General features: G+C 42.2%; 1 protein-coding gene across 3 annotated transcripts in view; it reads right to left on the bottom strand.

Moving 5' to 3' along the window:
* Positions 1 to 13526, bottom strand: part of fbxo15 (F-box protein 15) — a 59477-nt gene that overhangs the window by 33518 nt on the left and 12433 nt on the right. For all 3 annotated transcript variants that reach the window (XM_085993430.1, XM_085993429.1, XM_085993431.1), the window contains exons 2-4: positions 13030 to 13131; positions 9177 to 9281; positions 7508 to 7750 (exon numbers count right to left, since the gene is read on the bottom strand). In XM_085993430.1, the coding sequence (XP_085849556.1) occupies positions 7508 to 7750; positions 9177 to 9281; positions 13030 to 13131 (450 nt within the window). The remainder of the gene's footprint in view (positions 1 to 7507; positions 7751 to 9176; positions 9282 to 13029; positions 13132 to 13526) is intronic.

Raw genomic sequence — 13526 nt, 5'->3', positions numbered from 1 at the left:
ACTTAAATGCAAACATAAAACGTGAACACTACCAGATTCCCAAGCGAGAAGAAATCACCAGTGAAATGTCAGGTGCCAGATACTTTACAAAGCTCGATGCCTCACAAGGATTTTGGCAACTAAAACTGGATGAAGAGAGCACCAAATACTGTACCTTCAACACACCATTTGGCAGGTATTGTTTCCTCAGAATGCCTTTCGGGATAATATCTGCATCTGAAATCTTTCATAGAGCGATGGAACACATAATTGAAGGTCTGGAAGGAGTTCGGGTCTATGTTGATGACATCATCATCTGGGGCTCCACACTGAAAGAACACAATGAGAGACTGACTAAAGTGCTACAGAGCATACGCCGGAATGGACTGAAGCTCAACAAAGCCAAGTGTCAGTTTGGCGTCCAGGAAGTCACTTTCCTAGGAGATAATCTATCTGGTAAAGGAATAGAGCCAGATATGGAAAAAGTAAACGCCATACTCAAAATGCCCCGACCCACTGACAAAAAAGGAGTGCTATGCATCATGGGGATGATAAACTTCATTGGAAAGTTCATTCCTAACTTGTCAGCCAAGACAGCCTGTCTGCGAGACCTGCTACATAAAACAAATGAGTTCGCATGGACAGAAAGACATGAACAAGAGTGGATAAACCTCAAAACAGTGCTAACAACCATACCTGTACTCACCTTCTTTGACCCAACAAAAAGAATCAAAGTGTCAACGGATGCATCAAAAGATGGCCTAGGTGCGGTCTTGCTACAAGCAGAGGGTGAAGATTGGAAGCCTGTTGCCTATGCCTCCAGGTCTATGACTGATACTGAGTGTCGATACGCCCAGATTGAAAAGGAATGTCTAGGCTTGGTAGTTTGACTAGAAAAGTTTCATGGCTACATATATGGACTTCCCACCTTCACAGTTGAGACAGACCACAGCCCTCTGGTTGCCATCATAAAAAAAAACCTGAATGAGATGTCTCCAAGGATTCAACGACTCATGATGAAGCTGCAAAGATATGACTTTGAACTGATCTACACACCAGGCAAATACATAGTATTAGCAGATGCACTATCCCGAGCACCCACAATGAGTCATGTGAGCTCTACTGAAGAAGACGTGGATGTTCATGTGAGTATGGTCACTGCTGCGCTGCCCGTGTCAGACACAAAATCAAAGCAAATAGCAGAAGAAACAGTAAAAGATACAGTATTACAAACAGTAATAGAGAACATTCATCATGGTTGGCCAAAAGGTTCCTGTCCAAAATATTTTCACAAGGTCAGAATTGAGTGTCGCAAGTGGACTATTACTAAAACAGAACAGAATAGTCATTCCACAGGCTCTATGTCAAGACATGCTCAAAAGGATTCATGAGGGACACCTCGGAATTGAAAAATGCAAAAGGAGAGCAAGAGACACTGTTTATTGGCCTGGCATAAATAAGGACATTGAGAACATGATAGGCATCCAGATGCATGGAACAGGAAAGCTACAGTTCTTGAGGAAGTAGGACCAAGGTCATACACTGTTAGAACTGAGGAAGGACAGATTCTCAGGAGGAACCGCCGTTCCCTCCTAAAAACACAAGACTATTCAAGACCAGATTGATGACAATGCCGCAACTGCATCTTGTCATTCACTGCCAGAACAATCTCATGAAGACACATCAGACTTACCCGTGTTGAGAAGATCCACACGTGAAGTAAAAAAGCCTGATAGACTTAATCTTTGAGTACAATGTAAAGCTTTGAAAATGTGTTGACTGTTTTGAAAATGTTTGTTTATAGAGCACTAACAAAAGTGTTACTGATATTATCTTTATTGTTTTCTTGAAAGTTGATTGATATTGATTTTGTTAAACCTCAAAGAAAGGGGGATGTAATGATCAATAACATGTCATTCTATAGTGGACACTAGGTGGAGCCAGAGCTGTGTAGAGCTGCATATAAGACTACACTACCCAGCTGTATGTATATTAAGACTACATTACCCATGAGGCACTAGGCTACCCACAAGGCAGCAGTCAAGATGGATGCCTCTACAGATACTGTACCTAGTCCACATGTGCTCAATAAAAGTGTCTAGCAAAAGCTAGCTGTGTTCATAATAAGAATGTCTATTTATTAATGAACATAAGAGGAGGGAAGGTCATTGATGAAGCAGCTGAAGATGGTTGGGTCTAGGACACTGCCCTGAGGAACTCCTGCAGCGGTGTGAAAAGTTTTTAGACACAAGAGGGTTGATTTTTGTGTAACTGCTTCCATTTGGTGCAAGGGGGCAGAGTGAGCCTGCAGCCCACCTAATGGAAATGGCCCGATTCACACTGGAGCAGCTCGTCAATCGGAGGGGGCTGAAAATCTAGAAGCTCCACACGGAGCCCATTCTGTCCAGCGAAGTTGGGGAGGGGTTGGATATATTTTTGTGAATATCAAATCTTTCTTCGCCTTTTGCGGATTAGTATGAACAGGTCCCTTTAAGGACGCTCCGCCCATTGGTACTTCAAAATTGCATCGGAGTCCTGTTGATATCATAGGACCCTGATTTGCATGGGCTAATGAGGCTTCCGCCTGTTAATGGGCACCTGGGCATCCAATTTCAAGATCCCAACCAAAACGGAAGCAACCTCAAAATCAGCAGGGCAGTAAGTGCTACGGTGTTATTTTAAGCACACTACTGCCTCATTCCCATCCGGCAGAAGGAATGAAAATTAGCCCCGAGGAATATTCCTTTTTTCTTTCTACCAGCAGTTAGCATTACAGCTAAATTTCAAAACAAAAGAACTTGCATTTACATAGCACATTTCACCTCTACAGAACATGCCAAAGTTCTTCATAACCAAGCATTACTTTTGAAGTGTAGGCACTGTTATCTAGGGAACCATGGTAGCCCATTTTGGGCACAGCAAGACCCCCATAAACACAAATGATGGAATGACCAGTTAAACTATTTTTTGAGTGCGCTGGTTGAGGGAGGAATGTTGACCAGGACACGGAGAAATCCTCATTCTTCTTTAGGTATCATGACAACAACAACTTGTATTTATAAAGCACCTAAATGTCCCAAGGTGCTTGTCGGGCACGTAAATGAGCCATACGGACCAGAGAGATTTCAAATTCAAATCGCTGATCGGTGCTCAGTTAGCTGATCTTAGTTGAGATTATGGTAGAGCACTGCACCTGGTCTTAGCCTGGGTTAGAGAGGGACATTTTTAAAGAAAGGTCCCACTGAGTCATAACAACCTAATCACGATCAGGCATGATTAAGTTTGATCCAAGAGAAACCTTTAGCCCAAATGTAAAAGATGCACAATGCTTCTGAGAGCTTTCTCTCTGATGAACCAGCTGCTCTATGGCTTATGTATTTCAACTGTCCTTGTCGTTGCCCATCCAGTAAAACGTCAGTCCCTTTGACAGGGAGTCCAATACTGTGATTAATTTGGTCCAGTGATGTTTGTAATTTTTTGATATATAAAAAGGACCCAGTCAAATGGATGATGTACAGGAAACTTTGTTATATCCTGCACCGACGGGACCGAGCTGTTGCCGATCTATCAAAACTGCCGGACATACAAAGTTAATGTTGAAGCATACGGAGGTTTTCATCTCCGTATCTGACTACAAGCTGTTGCTAAGCAACAGTATTTGTTAACAGTCGGCCCGTACCTTGGAAGCATCTCTGTAGCTTAGCAACAGCTTGAGAGAGACTTTCCAGAGCCTGACTGTTGAAAACAAAGCCACGAGAAGAAAATAAACCTAACAAAACGGCTCCTGATTTCTGCCGGTAGATCGAGGTTTCCAGACATACAACCTCCGGATAAACCAAAGTTTCCTGTACTGAGTTTCCAAGCCACAGAATTACTTTCATTGCCTCAATGTCTACAGGAAAAGGAAGACTTTCGATCAGGAATTAGATTTTCCTGAAGCTGTCGGGAAGAAGGCGGGACTACAACTTTCGGGTTTTAGACCCGCCTACATCGACAACCGGCCAATCCGCGCGATTTTCCCTTGATTGACTTTGTTGAGCCCGCCCAGCGGGCTCAGCAGGCCAATTAAGGGCCACCTGGCAACAGGTGACGTCACAGACTGCAATTTCATCTGTCAAGAGTTCTTGACAGATGAAATATCAGTGTTTCACAGCTGTTTGAAGCTGCCAAACACTGACAGTCTGAGTTCTAACATGAGTCCTTCTGCACACACTCAGTTAGAACTCTCAGGGCACTCAAAGCTGAAGGCTGTCACTTTTCACAGATCGCAGCCATTCAGCTTTAAGTGCCGGCTGAGTGATGCGCTCCCGACGCCTACAGGAAGAAAGGCTGTTAATGTAAGTACAGGTAAGTAAAAGTTCTTTACACACTTTAGACACACCAAACACACTTACCTTTGCACTCATGCACCCATCACTCACCTGAACACAGACATCGCGACCCCTCCAAGTCCTTCAACCCGACGGCCCGCCTGCTCTAACCTGGTGTGGTTTGGAGCCGTCGGGAATCCCACACGACACCCCTCAAAATAGGGATTAGGCTAAAAACTGCCTGTTAACTACCTGTTAACAGGCAGTTAATTGGCACTAATCTCTTCCCGCCTGGGGTCGGCAGGTCCCAGTGCGGGGCGGGTACCCGCCACCTCTGAAACTTGCGTGGAGCGGGGTTTTGGGCGGGATGGTGTCGGGACCCCCGAATTCGGGATTTTCCTCTCCCACACGCCTGAAACCCCGCCTGACGGCTCCAGGAAAATCAACCCCTTTGTTTAATCTAGGTGGGAACTAGAGACTGTATACTATAGGTTGCCGTGAGTTAGTGTTATTGTATGAGTCAGGCTGCTTGGCTGCCGGACAAGTATTGCACCTGTTCACAAGAGGGAATCAAAATCAAATCTGATAAATACAAACTAATATATACTACCAGAGGCTGCTGCAAAAACTAATGCACACTGTCCGTTGTATGTTTGTGATTTTGGCACCAGAGCAAAATTGGCTGACTTGATGCACTCTATTTTGCGGATCAGAAATAAAGCTATTCTCTCGATACCCAACGTGAATGTAAAGCAAAAGGCAAAATACTGCGGATGCTGGAAACCTGAAATATAAACAGAAAATGCTAGAAATACTCAGCAGGTCACAGATGCTGCCCGGCCTGCTGACTCTTTCCAGAATTTTCTGTTTATATTTATGAATGTAAAGACGTAGGCCTCAATTTTTACAGAACCATCAGCAGGGTATGGCTTCCTGGCCTCACTGAGCAGTTGTCCTCTTGAGTATTAGCTGGGCTGGATACACCCTAACCCTAGCTCAGTGCTGAGAAGCCAGTCAACAATTCCATGTTGAGAAAGGTAGACCATGATATTACCCACTAACCTGCAGGGTAGCAAAGTCTTCAGTTACAAAGATTTATTCCTTGTGTCGGTAATCACAGCTGATCTACTGGGACAAACAACTGGTGAAGACTGCAGGTTAAAAAAAAAGTGGGAATTCTCAAGAAGGCTGAGTGCTACTCATTACTGTTGGGCAGTGAACGATGATGTGTAGACAGAGCCCACAGTAAAGAAATATAGTCAGGCTGTTTAATTGCCTACAAGAACAAAACTGGAGCAGTGCCACAGAACTCATGTGTACACACAACTGTTGCATCTGCACCTAAACATTCTTGAAACATCCAAATTTCAGACACACTGAAGTTTTATATATTGGTTCTTCTACCTGTGTAGTATCATATGCCATACTATCCATTATAATGCAAAAGTTCAAATGCCGGAGTCAGCTATCATTTGTTAAGTGAGGATAGCTCCGGTGTGCAATTAAGCTGTATGAAATCTGTGACTTGCCTACTGGTACCCTAATACAATTTTTCTGAAGTCTTTGGCCCAGATATTTACGGGGAGGGTGAAAACAGCCAAAAAACCCAGCACAGTCAGGGCCAAAATTAACGACAGGACCTCAATCATTCTTTTGTTCCATTTCCCGCCAGGCAGCTGGGCAAATTGACAGCTTGGCCAGCGGCCGGGAGGGAACAACAGCTGCAGGAGGCTGCAGCGGAGGACATTTCCCGGCAATCGGGGTGGGGGGGACTGTGATGTGGAGGGAGAGGGGGGAACAAAAGAGAGGCCATGATGTATGTGGGGGGGGGGGGGGGGAAAAAAAAAGAGAGGGCGGGCGGAAAGAGGAAGAGAGATTGGTGATGGGGGGAGGCCGAAGGCTTCCTAGAGGGGCCGGGTGGGGGTGGGAGAGCACCCCTGATCCTCCTGGCCTACAAAGAGTGCTGAGAATTGCACTTACCTTGTGGAGCCGGCAGCTCCCACCTCCCTTTCACTGCCGGCTTTCCCGCCCTCCATGCAGCAGCAGCGAATTTTAAATCAGGCTCCCGATGGCACTGTGGAAGCCCAATTTAAATAATATGTTAATTAAATGCCACGCCTCTCCATGATGGAACACTCGGACGCCCCGATACCTGCCACCGTAAAAAATTCGCCGGGTGCTAACACAGCACGTTGGGGACGTGTTCCCTGTATTTAAGTCTTTAACCTCACCGCCACCACCCCCTCTCCCCTGACCCACTCCCACCTGTCGTAGGGGGATTAATACAGAGGCCTTTATTCCTCTTGCTATCATCAAAATCATGTTTTAAGAGTTGTCTGCAAGTGCATCCTGCTGTCATGTCAGCTCATACAAAAATCACTACACATGAAGTCAATAATTCATTAAAAATATTCACTAATTTTTCAAAAGGACCATAAGTTACTATATAAAAGACTTGCATTTATAGAACGCCTTTCACAACCTCAGGACGTCCAAAAAGGCCTTTACAGCCAATTAAGTACTTTTGAAGTGATCACTGTTGTAATGTAGGGGACGTGGCAGACAATTAGTGCACAGCAAGCTCCCATAAACAGCAATGAGATAATGACCAGATAATTTGTTTTTTAAGTGAAGGGTAAATATTGGCCCGGACACCAAGAGAACTCCCCTGATAATTTGCTTTGTAAAATTGAAATGGTTTCATACTATAAATTCCAATTTATGTAGATGCTACGCTGCTAGCCTGGGGGGGGGGGGGGCGGATGAAAAGAGAGCAAAAAGGAAAAAAGTATCAACCTGAAGTAACACGGTGACTGAAACCATAAACCCCAACTGCATTCTGGCAGCAGCAAAGCCAGCGCACTAATACTTCACAAATGGCTTGGATTTTTGCATACCTATTGTGAGGCTCTACAGTAAGAATGGCATTAGTGAATTATACTTCAGATTTTCTTCCAAATAAAGCAACAAGGTGTGTCTGGGGACCCACTTATTAAGATATACATTTCTTTAACAGTTACAAAGCTTAGGAGATCAATGGAGGCCTAACTGACATCACATTCATACCACAATTGCCTTTTATTCAAAATAATCAGCAAGTGTTAAAATCCACCTGTCCAACATCACCAAATATTCTCAAATTCTTTGCATTACAATTCTCCCCATTGCACCTGCTTCTAAATTCCTAATATAAAATTGTACTGAACGTTCATTCTTACTTCACAGCTTCTTTGAGCTTTGACGGTAATCCTGTGTAACGGTTAATGTGTTTCAACAACTGCCCCACTCCTCTTGTGCCCAGGCCTGCACATTTGCGTATATACTCTTTCTTCCAAAATCCTGCTGGACTGTCCTGTATAGAAATTCTACTCAGGTTCTCAGTGGCTATGTCTACAGCCTTGGGCTTCCAGGCCTTTTTTTTGCATGCAAAATAGCTGCAGTAGATTCTGTGCCATATTAAACTGGAAGAGAGATATAGTAAAAGACATTTCACAAAAGTATAATAAAAACTTTATAATCACATTTTAAAGGTAGGTTGTTGTACACCAATATCATAAATGTTCATTTAATTTCACCAATATTTGGAAATAGATATGGCAAAATGTTAAACAAATTATTCAACTACTAACGATACTGTGGCAGATACCAATATTTAAGTCTAATTATTATTATTGAGGAAGTTTTGCAATACCGGCAGCCTGAAAATGTAGATTAAAGCATGATCACCCATTTACAGCGTTACAAGTGTGTCAAACACGGCGATAAAATCCAAGTGCACAGATTTAGAAAATATAATGGCCTCGAAACTACACTGTGAGATACTCGCATACAAAAGCTTTTGCTGAAATTCTCCTCTCTGCTATTTTAACAGAGACATTAGCCCATTTATTATAATTAGCAGAGAGAATTTCAGATGAAAACATTAAGGTTTCCGAGTGCCCAATGGTGTAATTTCAGGGCCCATGTGACTATAATAAATAATGGGTCTACGCATCTAAAATGATATATAAAAAGAAAACATTTCTACACCACTTAAATACAGTAGCAACAAAAAAGCAGAGCATAAGGGAAGGTTACGTTGTAATATACATTTATAAAAACAGAAGGTGTGTTGCAACATTACATGCAATACTCGTTATGCTGTAGGCAGCACTGTGATAGGGGTTTTCAATGTTAAACTTAGTTCATTGTTTGTCACACTGTAATGCCTTATTACAGGAATCAACCTTGAGAAATCAGTGCCAGTGTAGAAATTAAGAAATCTTGTCATCAGAGAGGCATATTCCTTCTTTATTTCTTAATTTAAAAAAAGTCATGATCTCCTCAGACTTGAAATATCAGAGCCTCTTAATTGTTTGAGAAATTGAGGTTTATTTAAAAAGTCAGGGCTTATTCGACCCATGTAGTTTTTAAAATACCGGAACCTGCCGAGGTACTTTTCCCAACTCCCCTAAGGTAGTTTCCCTCACTTTTACTCTAGCTTCCTTCCCCCCTCCACTCCTTTCCTTCCCCCTTCGTCCTCCTCCCCCACATCCAGTTGTTTCCCCCCACCCCCTGTAACCCTGCTTGGTGTGAAGACAGCACTTTGTCTTGCCTACCTGTTTGCAACACCACAAGAGATCAACATGTAAGTGTAGCCACTGATAGAGCAACTTCAAGGGTGACAACTCTGCTAAACAAAATAAATGGTCATTCGGTATGAGATTATGCGATCAGACGTCATTTAAGGCAAATTGCAGGACTTCAGTATTCCACAGCCTGGTTATAAGGTGCCCTATGTGGTTTGGGATTGCAGTTACAGGAAGATTGTCTCACATGCAGAGATTGCTCCAGTCAGGTTAAACAGCATCCCAAGAACCTTAATCAGCAGCAAATACATCCACTTACTTGTCATTAGACACCTGGTAGAAAGACTTGCTGACACAGCCTGCACACAACAAGGATGATACATCTAGGTAGGAAAAGATTTGCAGTAGAATTTCCCATGGTAAGCTAGAAACAATTTTCAGATGGTTATGTTGTAGTATGAAATGCAAGATTTAGCACCAGCCAATATGAAGCCTCATCGACCAGATTTAAAAATATACTACACAGTCATAAGAGCAGAATAAACCAAAAGCCCTCAATTACTTCTACAGTAATAGTAACGAGACACACGCCACATTTCTAAAATGCGAGTTAGGGCATGTACAAAAAAAGTCAGCACAGAGGTATTCACAAAATTAATTTCTTAGCCTTTAAAATTCTATAATTCCGCATCTGTAAGATGCTCCCAGACAAGCTCTTTTCATAGCTAAAATAGACACGGCTCCTGCAACACATGCACAAAATAATCCCTCTGATTAAGTCACCAACACAATAAATAAATGTAAATAAAACACTGGCTTTTATTATTTAAACTCCAAGTCATAACTCCACTGACCAGGCAATTAAACTAATTAAAGAAAGAACGTGAATTTATAGAGTGTCTTTCACATCCTCAAGACATCACAAAGTGCTTCGCAGCCAATGAAACAACTGTGGAGTGTAGTCACTGTTGAAACAGCAAACAGCAGCTAATTTGAACATGGCAAGGTCCCATGAACATTAATGAGCTGACTGTCCACTGAAGATATTTTGTTGGTGATGACTGAAGGATAATGTTGGCCAGGAACAGTCAACATAGCTCAGTAGAGGCACCCTTGCCTCCAAGTCAGAAAATTGAGAGTTCAAGTCCCAGTACAGACTTGAGCAGGTCATTTAAGGTAACAATTCGGATTGTTGCAGGTGCTATATTTCAAATGAGATGTTAAACAGAACCCCCGTGCACCTATTCAGGTAGACATAAAAGATCTCGAGGCACTTTTTTTCCCCCCAAAAGAGGTGGTCCAAAATTAATCTGACTTAAATGGAAAGAGTATACATCATTTTGGATATTGACTAGCACTTACTGTAAACAGTTACTTTGTTAAATATTAATGGACAGGTCCCAATAAAGACAGAGTAGTGATCAACGGGATATAGAAGGTGATCAACTTCCTCCAGGGCTTTTAACAACCAGTATCAGAGCATCATTACTAGAAGCTTTGGCTGGATCCCAGAGCTATACTCTCATGGAACATGAAAAACAATATATAAACAAAGAGGCTTTTAAATAGCAAACCTCACGTGTATGTGTTTTTTTAAGTGCACTAAATCAAACACAAATATATACAAAGCGTGTAGAGATACCATCACAGCAGTGCAAAGTATTTTTTTTCAACAATTTGAAATCACAGCCAAATGACCCTGGTCAACATGGCAATAATGTTGCCAATGTATATCTGAACCTGCTCTGTACAGTACCTTAATGAAGTATCTGCAGCTATGTAAAATACCATGGTCAGTATTGCTAAAATATTGATTCATATCTCGTGGGATATAATCCAAGATAGCAGCAACATGAAAATACCTTGCTGTGAGTGTTAACCGTGGCTCAGTGGTAGCACTCTCCTCTGAGTCAGAAGTTTGTGAGTTCCAGTCTCGCTCCAGCGACTCGAGCACAAAAACTAGGCTGACATTCCAGTGCAGTGCTGAGGGAGTGCTGCTCTGTAGGAGGTGCCGTCTTTCGGATCAGACGTTAAAGTGAGGCCCCATCTGCTCTTTCAGGTGGGCGTAAAAGATCCCATTGCACTATTTCAAAGAAGAGCATAGGTGTTCTCCGGTATCCTGGCCAGTATTTATCCCTCAACCAACATCATTAAACACAGATTATCTGGTCATTATCACACTGCTGTTTGTGGGAGTTTGCTGTGCGCAAATTGGCTGTCGCGTTTCCTACATTACAACAGTGACTACACTCCAAAAAGTACTTCATTGGTTGTAAATCACTTTGGGACGTCCTGAGGTTGTGAAAGGCGTGATATAAATGCAATTTTTTTTTCTTAAAGCTCTGTACAAATACAAGCTTTTCTCAGTTGATACTTCTTAGGGACACAGACTGCATACTTAGGTCCAAAAGTAAACTTTCAGTCTGCAAAAATATAATCTGATGCAAACAAAAGTTTTGATGAACTTATTACTTTCTGGATCATCTTTTACACAGATTTAAGTATGGAGAATTGTTCCAGAAATGTATGTTCATCACAGGACTAAACATTAAGTTTCACCAGGGATATCATCTGTGGAAGGCAACATTGCAGGATTCAATAATAGCAGAATGTAATGTTAGATGGATACTGCAGAATGTCCATTCTATTCCCTTTGGGGATCAGAAAGCAAGTCAGTTTTCTCTTCTTGGAAGGGTAGCCTTTAGGTAATCATCTCCCACAGGAGAGTAAACAAATTTTTGCAAGTCGACATCAGTACAAATGCTAAAGCAAAATACTGCAGCTGCTGGAAATCTGAAATAAAAACAGAAAATGCTGGAAATACTCAGCAGGTCAGGCAGCATTTGTGGAGAGAGAAACAGAGTTAACGTTTCAGGTCGATGACCTTTCGTCAGAACTGGTAAAAGTTAGAGATGGAACAGGTTTTAAGCAAGTGCAGGGGCAGGGAAAGGGTGAGGGGAGGAAAGAACAAAAGGGAAGGTCTGTGATAGGCTGGAAGGCAGGAGAGATTAAAAGACAAAAGAGATGATGGTGCAAGGCAAAAGGAGATGATAATAGGACAAGTAAAGAATCAAAAGATGAGTCTGGTAGAGGTGTAAATGGGAATGGCAGAATCATCAACAGATGCCATCCAAAAAAAATGGGGGCAGAGGTTATGGTCTGAAATTGTTGAACTCACTGTTAAGTCCAGAAACAAAAGATGACATGCTGTTCCTTGAGCTTACTGTAATTTCAACTCATTTTAAAAACGTGATGGTTTTTAAAATTTATTTAATGTTTTACAGTGTTTTTGGAATGATCTCCATTCATATATTTGACAGGTCTATCTGTCCAGTGTATGAAGGGAGAGTCCCTTCTCCTGTTGGCTCCCCATGGCCCACGTAATCCCAGGGACGCTTGCGAACCGCATGCGCCTCTGGGATACGTGGGCCCTGCACATTACGAGTTTGGAGAGGCCCAGGAGCGGAAGTGTCCGGACCTCGGGAGCCCTGAGGTAAGTCCGTAGATTCCAGATCGGGGGCCTCCGCACGCAGGAAGCCTCCGATCAGAAAATACGGGCCATTTTGTGCAAAACTCTTCCTGGATGAGGCGTGCAACCCACAATTTCTATTGTACAGAATGCTCCACATAAAGGCGAGCTTGACAGAAAACTCCCAGCCTGCCTCTAGCCTGCAGTATTAAAATACAAAATGTTAACAAGGGAGATACCCCAGATCTTTCTGTATAATAATTAGAAATAAGACCATGGGGATGAGAAACAATCCCCTTTACATTATCTAAACTCTTATTCGTTAGAACAATGTAGTGCATACTTAAAGCTCCTAAAAGTAGTTTAAAAGTGCTTAGAAAAATGCACTTTAAATAGACCAGTTACTGTACTAGTTTTACTGTACTACATGCAATATTTAATATGATAGATTCTCAAAACAAAACCTTCCCAGACCACATCTGACTGTAGCAAAATGAGTAAGTGACCTGCTGCACAGCTTCCACTCTGCACTTTCCTATACAGCAGTACAGCTAATTCCAGCTAAGGGCTGGTCTGGTTTGGTCTGTGCTGGGCTGAGCACTGACATTGATGAAAACCAACGTGCATTGGTACTGGAGGGAAAAGAAAAACTTTGCCAGGAATACATCAATATTATTAATTAGTCTTCATCCTTTTTACCAACCTCTCAACGGTGATCAGACTTGCAGATGTCAATTTACCACCTTTTGCTCCATGTAACTGGTAGGACCTCGAAGGCTGACTCGGAGCCCATGTATGTCCAAAACTGAAAAGTTACAGTATTTAGTAACTGAACAAAATATGGTGAAGCACAACTGTTTCCTTATAAAAATGTTATAGTTTGAGCATGCAGCATCTTATAACAAGTGATTGCATTCAAAGAATATACACACTGTTTAGCCAACTTTATGTAATTTTTGAAAAAGTTTCTAGTGTTAATAAAATAAAGCTAAAAATGTGATTAGTATCTTTGCATTGCAACTAGTAAATGGATGATAGGCTGAACAATGTTGTGGAACTGCAAGTTATCACAGTCTAAAAACAGAAGATTAGAGAGGATGAAAGAAAAGAAACCGCAAAATCCAAACTAACAGAAAATGCTGGAAACACACAGCAGCCTCGGAAAAGTGGAAAGGTAGAATGGAAAGATGGGAGTACTTT

The sequence above is a fragment of the Somniosus microcephalus genome, chromosome 7 (genome assembly GCF_052327205.1).
Source record: "Somniosus microcephalus isolate GS21.2 chromosome 7, FLI_Smic_1.0, whole genome shotgun sequence".
NCBI lineage: Eukaryota > Metazoa > Chordata > Chondrichthyes > Squaliformes > Somniosidae > Somniosus > Somniosus microcephalus.
This window is presented reverse-complemented; position numbering and strand designations above follow the sequence as displayed.